This window comes from Populus trichocarpa, chromosome 5 (genome assembly GCF_000002775.5).
Source record: "Populus trichocarpa isolate Nisqually-1 chromosome 5, P.trichocarpa_v4.1, whole genome shotgun sequence".
Lineage (NCBI taxonomy): Eukaryota > Viridiplantae > Streptophyta > Magnoliopsida > Malpighiales > Salicaceae > Populus > Populus trichocarpa.
In genome coordinates this window covers 13,089,624-13,103,880 of record NC_037289.2, presented here as the reverse complement: position 1 = coordinate 13,103,880, position 14,257 = coordinate 13,089,624, and the positions used below count along the sequence as shown (strand labels likewise).

General features: G+C 37.7%; 1 protein-coding gene across 4 annotated transcripts; it reads right to left on the bottom strand.

The window, feature by feature from the left end:
* Positions 1–321: 321 nt before the first annotated feature.
* Positions 322–13,951, bottom strand: LOC18099587 (serine/threonine-protein kinase CTR1). 4 transcript variants are annotated; one of them, XM_052452729.1, is made up of 16 exons: positions 12,341–13,951; positions 11,942–12,240; positions 11,699–11,843; positions 10,173–10,288; positions 9,514–9,719; positions 8,709–9,158; positions 8,550–8,590; positions 3,339–3,407; positions 2,647–2,747; positions 2,478–2,562; positions 2,272–2,370; positions 2,114–2,182; positions 1,584–1,715; positions 1,389–1,507; positions 874–996; positions 322–581 (listed from the first exon to the last, which is right to left on the bottom strand). In XM_052452729.1, exons 1-15 carry the CDS (start codon positions 13,211–13,213, stop codon positions 876–878), a joined length of 2,925 nt encoding a protein of 974 aa, XP_052308689.1. In that variant the 5' UTR covers positions 13,214–13,951; the 3' UTR covers positions 322–581; positions 874–875. The 4 variants fall into 4 exon arrangements, with proteins under 4 accessions (XP_052308689.1, XP_052308690.1, XP_024456776.2 ...); XM_052452730.1 differs by having other exon boundaries at positions 322–407; XM_024601008.2 differs by having other exon boundaries at positions 1,389–1,483.
* Between the last annotated feature and the right edge of the window lie 306 nt (positions 13,952–14,257).

Sequence of the window (14,257 nt, the reverse complement as noted above, 5' to 3'; positions counted from 1 at the left end):
ATTGGCATAACCTGCCTCCTAATTTATCCTACAATAACTAAAAGACATAATCTAAAAATCTAGGGCAATAACAAACTAAAAGATCTTTGTTCTCGGATGGTTTGCAGCTTCAACGGAGGACTCGATTTAGAGCTCACCCTTTGATTCCATAGATCTACCATTAACAAAGGTCGCAATGCATAATATCATCAGCACCAACCCCCTCCAGTCCTCAGCAAACAAATATGTATTCGGAACTCGGTTTGAGCAGGGAGTGTTTCCCAGGTATTGCGTAAAATGATGACAAAGTAAGTGAGATTCCAAAACCTTGTATTGCAGGAGTTAAATGGAAATTACCGATCATCACTTGCATTGATGCTTTAAATATATCGGAAGGAGTTTGATCGTATTATTACATCATCATGCTGCTGTATGAACATGAAGAAATTCACTGATAACAGCCCAGAATGATTACAAAAGAAAAATAAATGAACAAGTAACTTCCGGGTTCTTAAAATATTTTGAATTTGCGATGCAAAATTAACCTACGAGAGAGAGGCTACCCATAGAAACCTATAAAAATGCAGAAGGAACATCTCTGCCTGGAACCAAAAAGGTCCTGTTAGTTGGATTATAGTTATTAAGGGTTCAGGATTACTATCTTTATCGAATAAAATATAACTTGTTTTTAAAAATATTTTTCACTTGCAAATACATTAAAATAATTTTTTTTATTCTTAAATTTGCACAATAATCAATCCAGAAACACCCAAAAAAAACTTATTTTAAAGTAAAAAAAAAAAACTTTTTAAAAAAACACAGCCACGCTGTAAAAACAAACGCCCCTAAATCTCGGAAGTCAGCTGAGTACTCAATATTTCACAGTGAGAATACCTTTAAGTATCTGTGATGGGAGACCTCTTTTGTACACTGATCTTTATCGCCTGTAGCGGAGACTTTAACAACTTCTTCAATGATTCTACTATCTTACCAAAAGATGGGCGCTGAGCAGGATCACTGCCAACAAAAATGAGCAAGCATTATAAACAGAGCAAATATAACCAACAGTTGTAAGTTGCTCATCTTGAAACAAAAGTTCGGGGTCATTAGGACTCAGAAAGCGCATCTAGATCATGGAACTAGACACAAGACAAGGTAGAAATGTGTAGAGTATAAACAGAAAACTAAAAGCCTTGCATGTCTCAGGCAAGTACATCTGAATTTGGTTTTACTGACAAAATGCCATAAGTGATCGATTTTCTACTGGTTATGAACAGAGCACCTATATCCTATTGGCACTTTAATTGTAAAGCAAATTGCATGCAAAAGCCTATATGACCTCTCATTTCGAAGGCATGTCCAGGCTTCCAGAACAAAGATCTGCTGGAGTGTGTAGCAAGATTACTTACTCAGCCCAGCAAGATTCCATGAGAGAAGCCAATACTGGAGGCGCTTCCTGGGGAATAGAAAGCCTTCTATTCTGGAAGGCTACAGCTCCAACCACCTGAAAGGTTCCACCACGTGCCAGCTTAATCATAAAAATGGGCAGGGGTGTAGATCTTCTAACAATTGTATCTAATGCATACGTCATTTTTATGTTTTACCTGGGCGGGGCCAAGTCCACTCCAAGGTTGTTGCATGGTCACAAGCTCCCATAGGATAACTCCAAAACTGTAAACATCAGACTTCTCATTGGAAGGCTCTCCACGAAGGAATTCTGGAGCCATCCACTCAGGCTGAAAATAAAAGCAAGAGAGTTACATGCTGATTGATGCTGCACTGTGGAGTAAGTTTTCAACCTGCAAGCTATTAACTGAAAATTATTTGATTTTCTAGGGTAGGGGAGCCCACAGTTAATTTATACGAAACATTCAAAAGCCTAGTCAGGCAACAAGAAAAAACAAAAATGCTGTAGTACTCAATGCCAGAGGGGTCTAGAAGTTGAATAAAACCTGCATATCATAGCTTTGACAAGTCCTCATGCCTAGAAAGTATATTGGTTTAATCTTTGGAGAAACAACTGGATAAAACTAATTTGCAAAATTCAAATAAATAATAAACACAATCATGGAATTTTCAATACAGAATGAACACAGAATCGTATAAAGTTAGCAGATAATATTAAGAGACTTACTGTTCCAGCCACTGATTTTGATGATATAAAAGTGTTTGCTTTGAATCTAGACAACCCAAAATCACACACCTGAGCATGAATTTAACAAATGAGGTTAAAAATATGCAGCAAGTCACCAAGAAGTTGAATACATTCATGTGTATATTTTGACTATTTACCTTAACCGTCCAGTTTTTATCAACCAACAAATTTGGAGACTTAAGGTCCCAGTGAACAATTGGAGGGTTAAGACAGTGAAGATAATTGATCCCCTTGGCCTGCTCCCAGAAGATAAAATTAAAATAAATAAAAAATTCAACTTTCGCTAAAAATAATTCATCAGAAAATCGAAGGCAGTATGAAAAATGTAGGAGCTCTCACACACCACATCCAGTGCTATACGTAACCGCCTCCTTTGATCCAGCACTTCACCTGCAGCTGGCCTGTGTATGAGGCGGTATAGACTGCCCCTGTTCAGAAACACGTGGGTTAGCATGAAATGTCTAGTGATACATGAACATCAAGCGTCCACTGTACAACAAATTGGATGATACCTTGGCAGATATTCTGTCACGATTGATAGTTGAGGATGCTTTGTGACAGCACCCATGTAGAGAACCACATTCGGATGGCGAACTCGTTTCATTATTGCCACCTAATAAGAACTACATCTGTATCAGTGTTATTTGCCAAAGAAAGAACACACCCAAAGCTGGTAATCTATGAAGGGAAAAGCCTCAAAACCTAGCAATATATAGATTACTGCCTTACGAAGTGCTTGTATTTTCACTTGATAAGTTAATCAGAGAAGATAAAATACAGCCTATGAATGTTGGATTCCACTCTTATCTAGATCGGTGTAACACTAAAAGACAACATTTTCTGTCAGAGAGACCAAGACCATGGAATTACATGAGCGTAAAATCAAGAGTTCTCACTGTATGTTCAGCCACATGACATTCCAAAACAAAGCTGACTGAGCATATAGATCAACTGTGAGCAGAACAAAAGAAACTAAAAAACTGGATAGGAGAATGAATAATATTTTGATGAAACAAGAATTCAAAGCCTAGAAATAAAAACCTTGGACAGAATAGAGAATATAGAAAAAAAAAAAAAACCCATTCAACTGAGGAAGTAAACATATACAGATGACTCAAAATTTGCACATCATGAATATTGAAGATGACAATGGATAGGGTACCTCACTGATATAACCCATACTTTAGGTTTAACCAGTACATACCTCTCTTAAGAACTCCCTCAACTGATCATCATGAAAATCTTGAACAGTTAGAACCTTGACAGCAACATCCTGTATTGACACGAGGGATTCACTTTCTGAAAGCAACAAAGAATACATCAAAGAAACTGTGGAAATCATACTCAAAATCAGTTAGGGATTTTAGGAATCTTATAATATATTTTTCATATGTTTTAATAAGAAGAATCTGGTATTAACTAACTAGATCCCACAATTTATTCTTTCCTAGTTTAGTGTAGGATTCTTTCCTTTCTAGTTGATTATTTCTTGTTCTAGTAGTCTGTAGGTTAAGCAACTATCTTCTATTTATTGTACTTGATACTTCAGTCTATGATAAGAAGAAAGAGATTAATTCTCTCAAAGTTCTTCATGGTATCATAGCTAGGTTCTGAACCCTAATATGCTTCTCCTCTTCATGATCAAATACAGCAGGGCTATAGCAGGGCAAAACTCTATCTCTAAGGTTACCTCACAGCCAGAAACAGCACCAGTTACAAACAATCCTGGAGAAACTAAAGGCATATCACACCTTATCACAGGTCACAAACTCAATGGGTATAACTACCTTTAATGGTCGTCGTCAGTAATAAATTTTATTTGTGGGAAGGGCAGAGATGACCATCTCACAGGCGAAATCATTATACCAGAGAAGAATGATCCCAAGTTTCGAACATGGAAGACAGAGAATCACATGGTAATGTCATGGTTAATCAATTCAATGACCAAAGAAATAGGAGAAAATTTTCTCCTATATGGAACAGCAAATATGGGACACAACAAGGGACACAACAAGAGAGACTTACTCAAGTTCTGAAAATACATCAGAACTGTTCGAGATTGAGGCAGTATTACATGATCTATGCCAAGGAGATCTCTCTGTCACCCAATACTTCAACACCCTTTCTTGTCATTGGCAGCATCTTGGTATGTTTGAAATCCACACCTAGAAATGCCCTGAAGACACAACTCTATATAGAATAATTTTGGAGCAGAAGCAAACATTCAAATTTCTTTTGTCTCAACAAAAATCTGAATGAAGTCAGAGGGAGAATAATGGGGACCAAGCATCTTCCAAACCTCAAAGAATCAGCCCCAACATTGAAAGGATCTGCTCTTGCTACTCAAGGACCTCAAAACAACAACCATGACAATTGACAGAGAAGAGGAAGACCCTAGTGTGATCATTGCTACAAGCCAGGACATGTCAAAGAAAATTTGGAAGATTCAGGGCAAACCTACTGACTGGAAGCCATCAAGACAAATAAATGACAGACAAACGTGCTAATGTTGTTACCTTAGACGACAACCGAGACAAGATTACCAATCTACAAACTGAGACAAGTCCTTTCACCAGAAAACAACTTGAGATCTTACAGAAACTCTTCAGCCAAAATTCCCTACCTCAATCAAGTACGTCAGCCTCTGGATCTGGATTTGGATTGTTAGCATGAAAAGGTAATTTCTCAAAAGCCTTTACTGTTAGTAAAAGATACTCAAGCCCGTGGATCATCGACTCTGGACATGACACGAGATGCTACTATCCTTGATGAATACAATCAGTGCAATGAGAATTTCACAATCCATATAGCTGATGGATCTTCATCCCAAGTTAAGGGAACAAGCATTAGCAGAATCTTGAAGGACATGACTCTAAACTCTATTCTTCATGTTTCTAATTTGGACTATAACCTACTCTCCATCAATTGTGTTGTTAAATTCTTCCATAATTTGTGTATATTTCAGGATTTGGATACAGGGAAGAAGATTGACAGTGTTAGGACATGTTCAAGGCTCTATCTCCTCAAAGGTGATAGTCCTTTAAGAAGACAAACTTAAAATGGAATCTATGTACCATCTAAAGGCTAGTGAACTTTAAATTTTCATGTCAATAAAGATAATGATGTTATATTATGCAATTATTGCCTTGGTAAACCAAATTTCATGTACCTTGAAAAACTAGTTCCTTCATTATTTACCAATAAAAGTTCAGAGTCTTTCAAGTGTGAAATATGTTAACTCTCCAAACATATTCGTAGTAGCTATCCCACCATCTCATATATCTGCCATGATTCACAGTGATGTATGGGGCCCCTTACAAGTGAAAAATATAACTGGAACTACGTTGTTTGTCTCATTTGTTGATGATCACACTAGATTGACTTGGCTGTTTCTTATGAAAGATAAATTTGAAGTTGGCCAAATTTTTCAAAACTTCAATTCCATGATACAAACACAATTCCATACCAAGATTCAAATCTTAAAAACCGATGATGCTAAAGAATATTTCAACTCTGATCTTAACACTTATTATCTAAGTCAAGGCATTATCCACATAAGCTCCTGTGTTGACACTGCACAACAAAACGGAGTGGCAGAAATAAAGAATAGACACCTATTGGGAATCGCTAGATCACTCATGTTCCAAAACAATTATGGGGAGAAGCTGTACTCACAACTACTTATCTCATAAACAAAATACCCTCTAGAGTTCTCAAATTCAAAACTTCTTGTCAAGTCCTCCTCTAAGTTTTCCCATGCACCAAAATACTCTTCATTAAACCCTAAAATATTAGGATGCTTAGTTTTTGTTCATATACATCCACACAATATAGGCAAACTAGACCCTAAATCCATCAAATGTATTTTTCTAGGGTACTCTCCACATCAAAAAGGTTACAAGTGCTATTCTCCCATCACCAAAAAGGTATATACCTTAATGGACGTAACATTTTTTTAACATCAAGCCTACTATCCCAAGTCTAATCTTTAGGGGGGAGAACATGAAAGAATATCAAAACTAAAATATTGAATCTGACCATATAATTCACCCAAGAGACAACTCATAAAGTCATCCTCCTGTCCTAAGTCAATCCCCTACTGTCCAGAACCATCAGTCAACCGAGAGTCATTTCCCTGTAACTCCGGTCCTAATTCAATCTCTTGACCAGAATGATTCTGCATCAAAACAAATTCCAAACCATGAGCTTCTTACTTATACGAGGAGAAAAAGACCTGAAAAGAAGATAGAATACTCAATACCTCTAACTCTTGACCAAGATTCTGAACCAAGTCTAAAATCTGCTCAAATACACTCATGTATGGAAATTTCTGATTGTGAGAATACTGCATCTATTATTGATGACTCAAATATTCCAATTGCTCTAAGAAAAGGTGTTAGATCATGCACAAGTCATCCCATCAACAAATTTGTTTCATATGGAGGCCCGTCACCATCTTATCTTGCATTTGTTTTAGCCCTTGACAATGTGCAGGTTCCTAATTGACTAATACTATTGAGGAGGCTCTCAAGGACTCAGGATAAAGAAAGGCAGTTAATGAAGAAATCAGTGCATTAAATAAGAATGACACTTGGGTAATTTCTGAACTTCCACATAGAAAGAAACCAGTTGGTTGTAAGTGGATATTTACTATCCAACATAAGGATGATGGCAGCATTGATAGGTTAAAAGCCCGTCTGGTTTCAAAAAGATTTACTCAGTCTTATGGGATATACTATCAGAAAACATTTGCTTTAGTGGCCAAACTCAACACTATCAGAGTTTTTCTGTCCCTAGCAGCTGATCAAGATTGGCCATTACATCAGCTAGACGTCAAAAATGCATTCCTAAATAGGGACTTGGAATAAGAAGTCTACATAGAGATGCCTCGAGGACTAGAAACATCCTCAAACTACAACAAAGTGTGTAAGCTGAGAAAATCACTATACAGACTCAAGCAATCTCCTCAGGCTTGGTTTGACAAATTTACAAAGATAGTAGTTCAGTATGGATACTCTTAGTGCCAAGCAAATCACACCTTGTTTGTAAAGTTCTTTTTAGGAATGAAAATAGTGATACTAATTGTATACGTTGATGACATCATTCTAACTAGTAACTATGAGGAAGAACTGGTGAGATTGAAGAAACTTTTGGCCAAGGAATTTGAAATCAAAGACCCTGGGTACCTCAAATACTTTCTTGGCATGGAGGTGGCACGATCAAGAAGAGGTATATTTGTTTCTCAATGAAAGTATGTTTTGGATCTACTAAAAGAAATAGGAATGCTTGAATGTAAACCAGTAGATACTCTAATGGATTCAACCAAGAAGATAGGAGCAGGAAATGACAGTATACCAGTTGACAGGGGAAGATATCAAAAACTCGTGGGATGACTTATCTATCTCTCACATATTAGACCTAATATTGGTTTCTTTGTCAGTGTTGTAAGTCAGTTCATGAACAACCCAGCTGAAGAACACATGGAAGAAGTTAATAGAATTTTGAGGTATCTCAAGATGACTCCTAATAGAGGGCCTTCTATACAAGAAAAGTGACAATAGAAATGTTTAAGTCTTCTTAGATGCAGACTAGGCAGGAGATATTTTAGATAGACGCTCTACATCTGGGTAATATCTTATGTTTGAGGAAATCTAGTGACTTGGAGAAGCAAGAAACAACATGTTGTATCTAGAAGCAGTACAAAATCTAAGTTTAGAGCTCTAGCCCTTGGCATTTGTGAAGGAATGGGGATACATCGATTACTTAGGGAACTTGGAGTGGAAATGGTGAATCCTATCAAGATGTTTTGTGACAATCAAACTGCCATAAGTATAGCAAAGAATTTGGTTCATCATGACAGGATAAAGCACATTGAAATAGACCGTCACTTCATTTCAAAAAAGATTGAGAAGAAATTGTTCATCTGGTTTACATTCTCACTAAATCTCAAACTGCAGATATACTCACCAAAGCCCTTCCAAGAACTAATTTTGAAGAATTGACTCACAAGTTGTGCATGTACAATATATACAACTCAACTTGAGGGGTAGTGTGGAAATCATGCTCAAAATCAGTTAGGGGTTTTAGGAATCTTATAATATATTTTTGATATGTTTTAATAAGAAGAATCCAGTATTAACTAACTAGATCCCACAGTTTATTCTTTCCTAGTTTAGTGTAGGATTCTTTCCTTTCTAGTTGATTATTTCTTGTTCTGGTAGGCTTAGCAACTATCTCCTATTTATTGTACTTGATACTTCAGTCTATGATAAGAAGAAAGTAATTAATTCTCTCAAAGTTCTTCAGAAACATCCATAGAAAGAAGTCAACGACCAATGCAGCAATGTAGCAGGATCGACTCCAAATGACTCCTGATTAAAAAATCAATGAACACATATTTGAGCAATAAACTCACCGATCCGTGCCATTCAGCGCGATGCACCGTACCAAATGAGCCTGCAAAGATAAAATGAGAGTGCAACACTTTATTCAATTGCCTGTGGAAGAAGAATAATGATCAAAAACCAAGAACACCAATTCTAGGCTTCTACATGATAATTAGCAGAAAATTTACCAGCACCAACACGCTCCTTGATATGTAATTCTTCCCATGAGATCTCAAGCCAATCCATGGCAAGTGAAGGTTCAAGATTCAAATATCTTGGGATGGTCACAGAAGAAGGTCTACCTTGATTGTCTACTCTACTCTCAACTTCCTCCATACCAGACTGACTAGATAGGTTTACTTTAGTTTGCTTGACAACACTGTTTATAACTGAATTTCCAAACACAGCCATCTCTTTCTTGTAAGTTTGTTGCATAATAATTTGTTCTGCTTTAAGTGTAGAACATTCATATATAGATCGTCCAGCAGTTGCAGGGGCTTCAGCATTCCTTTTCAAATCCAAAGGCATCAGGGATGATTCATTCCCAGGGTACACTTGATCCACTGACACATAAGTGGAGACTTTCAGATTTTGAAACCAACCATCATCCTCTATCAGTTTCTCTTCTTCCTTGTTGCCTGTAAGAGATTGTTCCCCATAATCAAAATTGGAACAAAAAGCTTTGCTTTAAGCAGTAGTAAATACCCATATCAGAAACCTTGGTGCTTAACAAAAGTGGGAAAGATAATAGAGAAATTTAGAGATGTCAGCCATCCATGAACATCAAGAAAGCGTATTATTACAACCAATTGCAATATAAATGCTACACAAAAAAGAAGTGCAAGGAACCCGTATGTTATAATCTCCACAACTAAAACAAGTTGTAATTTGTCATCGTTGGCTATCCTAATTCTTTGAGTCTCTCAACCATTTCATGCGAGATGCAATTGTTGCAATGTTAAATTTAACTATGAGGCATAAAAACAGACACACCTGAACATGGAGGATTTTCAGGAAAAGTACATGAATGCTTTGAGTCTAGAATCTCATAAGTTGCATCATCCATGTAAGGTTGTTGGGATTCATTTAGATGTGGAATTTGAAATGGTGAGGGCATTGAAGAAAGAAATGCTCCATTAATTGTGGAATCTGGACCATGGACATTTCCTGGCTGCCCAACTAGATCAACTACATATTCCCTGTTAACAAGTGTACCTATCTGTATTAGCAAAACATGAAAAAGAAGATTAACCGATGTAAAGAAGGCAAGTTCAAAGACATTTATAATTCTATCTGATTGGATTATGGAGCAATTTCAGGTGATCAAGACAGTTATAAATGCTACCAAAAACCATATCAGGAGAATCGTGAAATGGAAGAACTGCACACAGTAGAAGCATTAGAGGCCAAGTTCATAAAAAATTGCTGGGACAACATGGAGAAAAAATAACACAGGGCTCAGGATATGCTCAGGGTTCAAATTTAAGGTAACATACCTAAAGGCTAAATCATCTTGCAAAAACACGAAACATTCTTCAGCAAAGGAGAACTAGAAGTCACACCAGTGCTTTCTTCCATTTTTTTTTTAATTTAAACTTATTTTATTTCATTTTATCTCAAGTGAGTGTGAAAGACAGGTCAGAATATCATACCTTGAAAACAGCCTGTCATCCTGGATTTTGACGAGGCAAGAAGACTGGTGATCCGCTACACAGTACTTGCAACCTCGAGCTATCCGGCATGGTAAACCTATATAGTCTGCCAATTTCTGCATTATATCACCACAAGTTACTAATGTGCCTTGAAACTCACGTCTTATTGTATAATGATTATGCACACACAGTTTTACAATCTGTTTCCAGTAGCCAAAACTGTCATTTCCTATCTGCTTCGTAATGATGCTGGTATCTCTATTTTCAAATTAAAATGGATTCAACAAGACATCAGGATATAAAGATCTCGTCACAGTGCGCTCATGATACAATGGAAAGATAGCTGCCAATGGTGTGCTTTACTCAATGATGCTCAGAGACAGACATGATCAGTTTGGCAATGAAAATAGTTTTCAAAGGTTAAGCTTATATCCTTTAATGGATGCTACACATGTGAACTTGCAAGAACAAAATTTTACGTGGAATGATCGGATAGGTTTGACATCCTCCTAGAATCCCATACAAATCAAAGATTTCAAACAAATGTTGCCATATACTGCAACAAGATACAAATACCTAACTTAATTATCAGAGGAACGAGCACTGTTAAAGGATTCTCTTTATAATTGTGGGTGACACTTGATTCTTCTAAATCAGTTGCATTCTCATGTACCATGCCCCTGTTCAGACAGTCATGTGTGCTATTAAAATTTCCTTTGATATTTAGAAACGTAAATCCTGGCACCATATCTTAGAACTACATGTGATCTTCCAATTTACAATTTCTTCAATTGATGTCATATAAGATGGTGCAAATTGAGAAAGAAAATCAAAGAACAAAGCACAAGTTTTTTTCCATCCAATTTTTTTTAAGACAACATGCCTACCAACTCACACTGCTGTTAAAACAATCCAAACCAAAGACAAGTGAAACAACAGTAATGCCACATATCCCAAATCTTTACACCAAAGCCTTCATCCCCAATCCTTGACAAAATATGATGGATCACAAACCTACATATGAAGTGACCCTTGCCTCGATGTAACATGTCTGTCCAATAGAATTACCAGCCATCAAAAACTGAAATATGAGAACATGTATAGTAGAATTACCAGCCATGGACTTTTAAGATCACTGAGTTCCAGAGCAAACACCCTTTAATGAAGATTAGGTGCTATACCTAATAAAATCACTATTAGCTGATGCTCTTTAACCAAATAAAAAATCAAGTGAGTTTCCTAAGAGGTTTGTAATCTCTGATTTCCCATCATGAAATTCCCCAACAGGACCTTATATATTCATAATAAATCATTCTGAAGGCTAAGTGGCCACTAACAGATATCCTTCAGGTCAGTCATGTCTCTTCTTTATTCGTACCAACTCACTGAAGATTTGTAAATCGGTAGATTAGTCGTGTTCCTTTAATTTACAAAGAAACAAACTAGAAATCGGAACTGATATCAAATTACTGTTTTTTTTTAGGAAAAAAGAAGCAGCAAGTTATATGTATTTTTTTATTTTTTACCTTGAATAGAATCGCGCGATGTCTACAGAGTCCCATGGATAGGCTACCAATGGGGAGCACAATACAATTGTGGAAGTCCCTCAATCTCCTGCTAACCACTTTCCAGCGCTTGTGGAGATCCCCTTGCTCCCCCGAGAAAGTTCCCCTAAACATTTAGCAACCCACGATAAAAAAAAAAAGTAAACATTCAAGTAGTAGTAGACAAAGAAGAATCTTATAGATCATGATACTTAAACACCTTACCCCATGTAAATAGCAACAAGTTTGCCCAGTTGCTCCACCAACACCAATGTATTCTCTGAAGCACAATATAGTTCTTGTGCTTTATCCTCCAGCTCCTTAAGACGCGAGTCACCACGTCTATCAACAAGGACCACCTCCATTGATGTCTCACTTGGTTCAATTTCTTTGAGCGACTTTAAAGGAGGCAGCTTGCTTACTTCCTCATCGTCATTGCACATCACCCACAGATATGGATTCATTCCCAAAATGTTATAAAATCCATCCGATATCTTGTCACTGTACGACAAGCATCCACTCACCTAGAATAACGAACAAGATCATCATGTACATTAATTTGTCATGACTTTGAAATCAAATCGTAAAAAGAATATAATGGGATGTGACGAATTTGAACTGTACCCAGAGGCGATACGAAACGGTTTGTGCATCGGAGGCCTCAGGGACGCCTTCCTGCAGAAGCACAAGCTCACTAGCAATACCAGCTTGAGCGCTCAGTCTTTTAGCCAAACTAAGCTGCAAATAGTAACTCTCTTTAGTCTTCAGCGCCAAGTTTTCCTTCTTCTCCTGGTCCTCCTTTTCCTCCGCCACATCCTGCTTTATAGTCGGCAAATGCACCGTCATCGACGTGTCGACCTTAATATCAGTAGTAAAGTTTCCATAAAGTGTAGTAATCCCCGAGAACAAGCTACCAGCATAACTACTCCCACTCGATAATCTTGGCAGCGACACTTGCCGGTCAAAATTCCGGTCAACATCCCTCTCTTTAATTATCTGCGGAACTGGAAGAACAGGTTCTGGTTCTGGTTCTGGTTCCGGCTCCGGTGTAACTAACAGGTGACGATCCTCCTCAGTTGATAATCTTTGCAACTTCACGTGACTAGTAGATTTCTCAACTTTTTTCTCGGACAACCAGTCGAAAAAAGCGGCAAGTTGTTTTTTCTTTCGTTTATACTTGTCATCCTCACCGAATTGTTTGTTCTTCGGATGGTACTTTTCGTCATCACTGCTCGTGAAGAGATCGGATATGGGTGTTGTTATTGTAGTTGGAACAGTAGTAATAGTTGTTGTTTCTGATATATTTTTGCCAACTGGAAAGGAAGATTTGGAGTACTGATCTTTTGATGAAGACTTTCGGCGGTCATTTCCGATGTTAAAAGCATCTTTACTGACTTTCTTCTTCTCGTGATGTAATGCTTGTTTTGATGATGATGCATGGATCCCGGACCTTTCAGGAAATTGCCTAGGGAAGAAGTAAGTGGTACGATGAGGCATTTTTCCTTTCCTTTTTTTTCTTTTGGGGGGGGGGGGGGGGGGGGTTCACGGACCCACACACAATCCAAACCAAACCACCAATCCAGTTCACTCCTTCTCCTTCACACACGCTTGCTTTAACTCAGGTGATGTTGCAGATAATGAACAAAGAAGAAGATAGGGAGAAGCCGTACAACCCCTGCAAACCGATGAGACTCAAGAAAGGAAACAAAAAACGCATGATTTCGATATGGTTTTTTGAATCCAGTTCTGTAAAAAAAATTATTTCAAAATCACAAGCAACCTATATCTCGGCGCTGCATGCGTTTGCTTGCAACTAAGATCAGCGATCCAGTTAAAAAAACAAAACAAAACAAAACAAGCAGAGATCGAGATTTTTCGTAGAATCTGTTTACCTAATGGAGAAGGAATTAAGTGAAGCAGCTGTGAAGAGAGTAGAATTTGAGTGATTTTAAGAGATCCAAATGAGAGATAAGGGCGGTGGGGGTGGTGAAGCGAGAGAGACACAAGGAGAAGGAGAGGGTTTAGGGAGAGTGTCGTTTAAGCAAACGAGAGGAATCGGTGGGAAATTGGGAAATGGAAAAATACTATAGGGAAGAAGCTCACAGGCGCAGTGAGGGGAGTCCGCACCTTTTGTAATGAGTTCACACGTAAAATTTAGCAGTTGCGAGTTGCGACCGTAAGATTTTATTGCAGGGAGCGCGCACAACGCAGGTGGCGTACGTTAGCGAGATTTGAAGCCGCGGGTTTTGTGTAGGATTATAAAAATTGAAAAAAAGCGAGACTTTGGTGAGGCTTATATTACAACACCATCGAAAAGAGGCAGAATTGAAATTACGAGAAAGTGCTTAGGTTTTAATAGTAAAAGACGATATTGGGTCTCTGTGGCTTTTGATGGCTTTTTTCTGTAACGGCATGTGATGGTTGTTGGAGGCTCCAACTTGGAGCTCGACCCTCTCAGTTTGGTGTTTTCTGTGGGCTGTAAAAGCAGTTTGAGGCGGATTTTTGTTTTTTATCACTTCGAATGCGTGATGCTATCACCCT

Coding starts and splice junctions, on each gene's coding strand:
- LOC18099587 (XM_052452729.1), bottom strand. CDS start 13,213: ATGCCTCATCGTACCACTTACTTCTTCCCTAGGCAATTTCCTGAAAGG. Junction 8,591..8,708: donor CAAGGAGCGTGTTGGTGCTG/GTAAATTTTCTG, acceptor TTATCTTTGCAG/GCTCATTTGGTACGGTGCAT. Junction 2,563..2,646: donor GTGACAGAATATCTGCCAAG/GTATCATCCAAT, acceptor GTTTCTGAACAG/GGGCAGTCTATACCGCCTCA.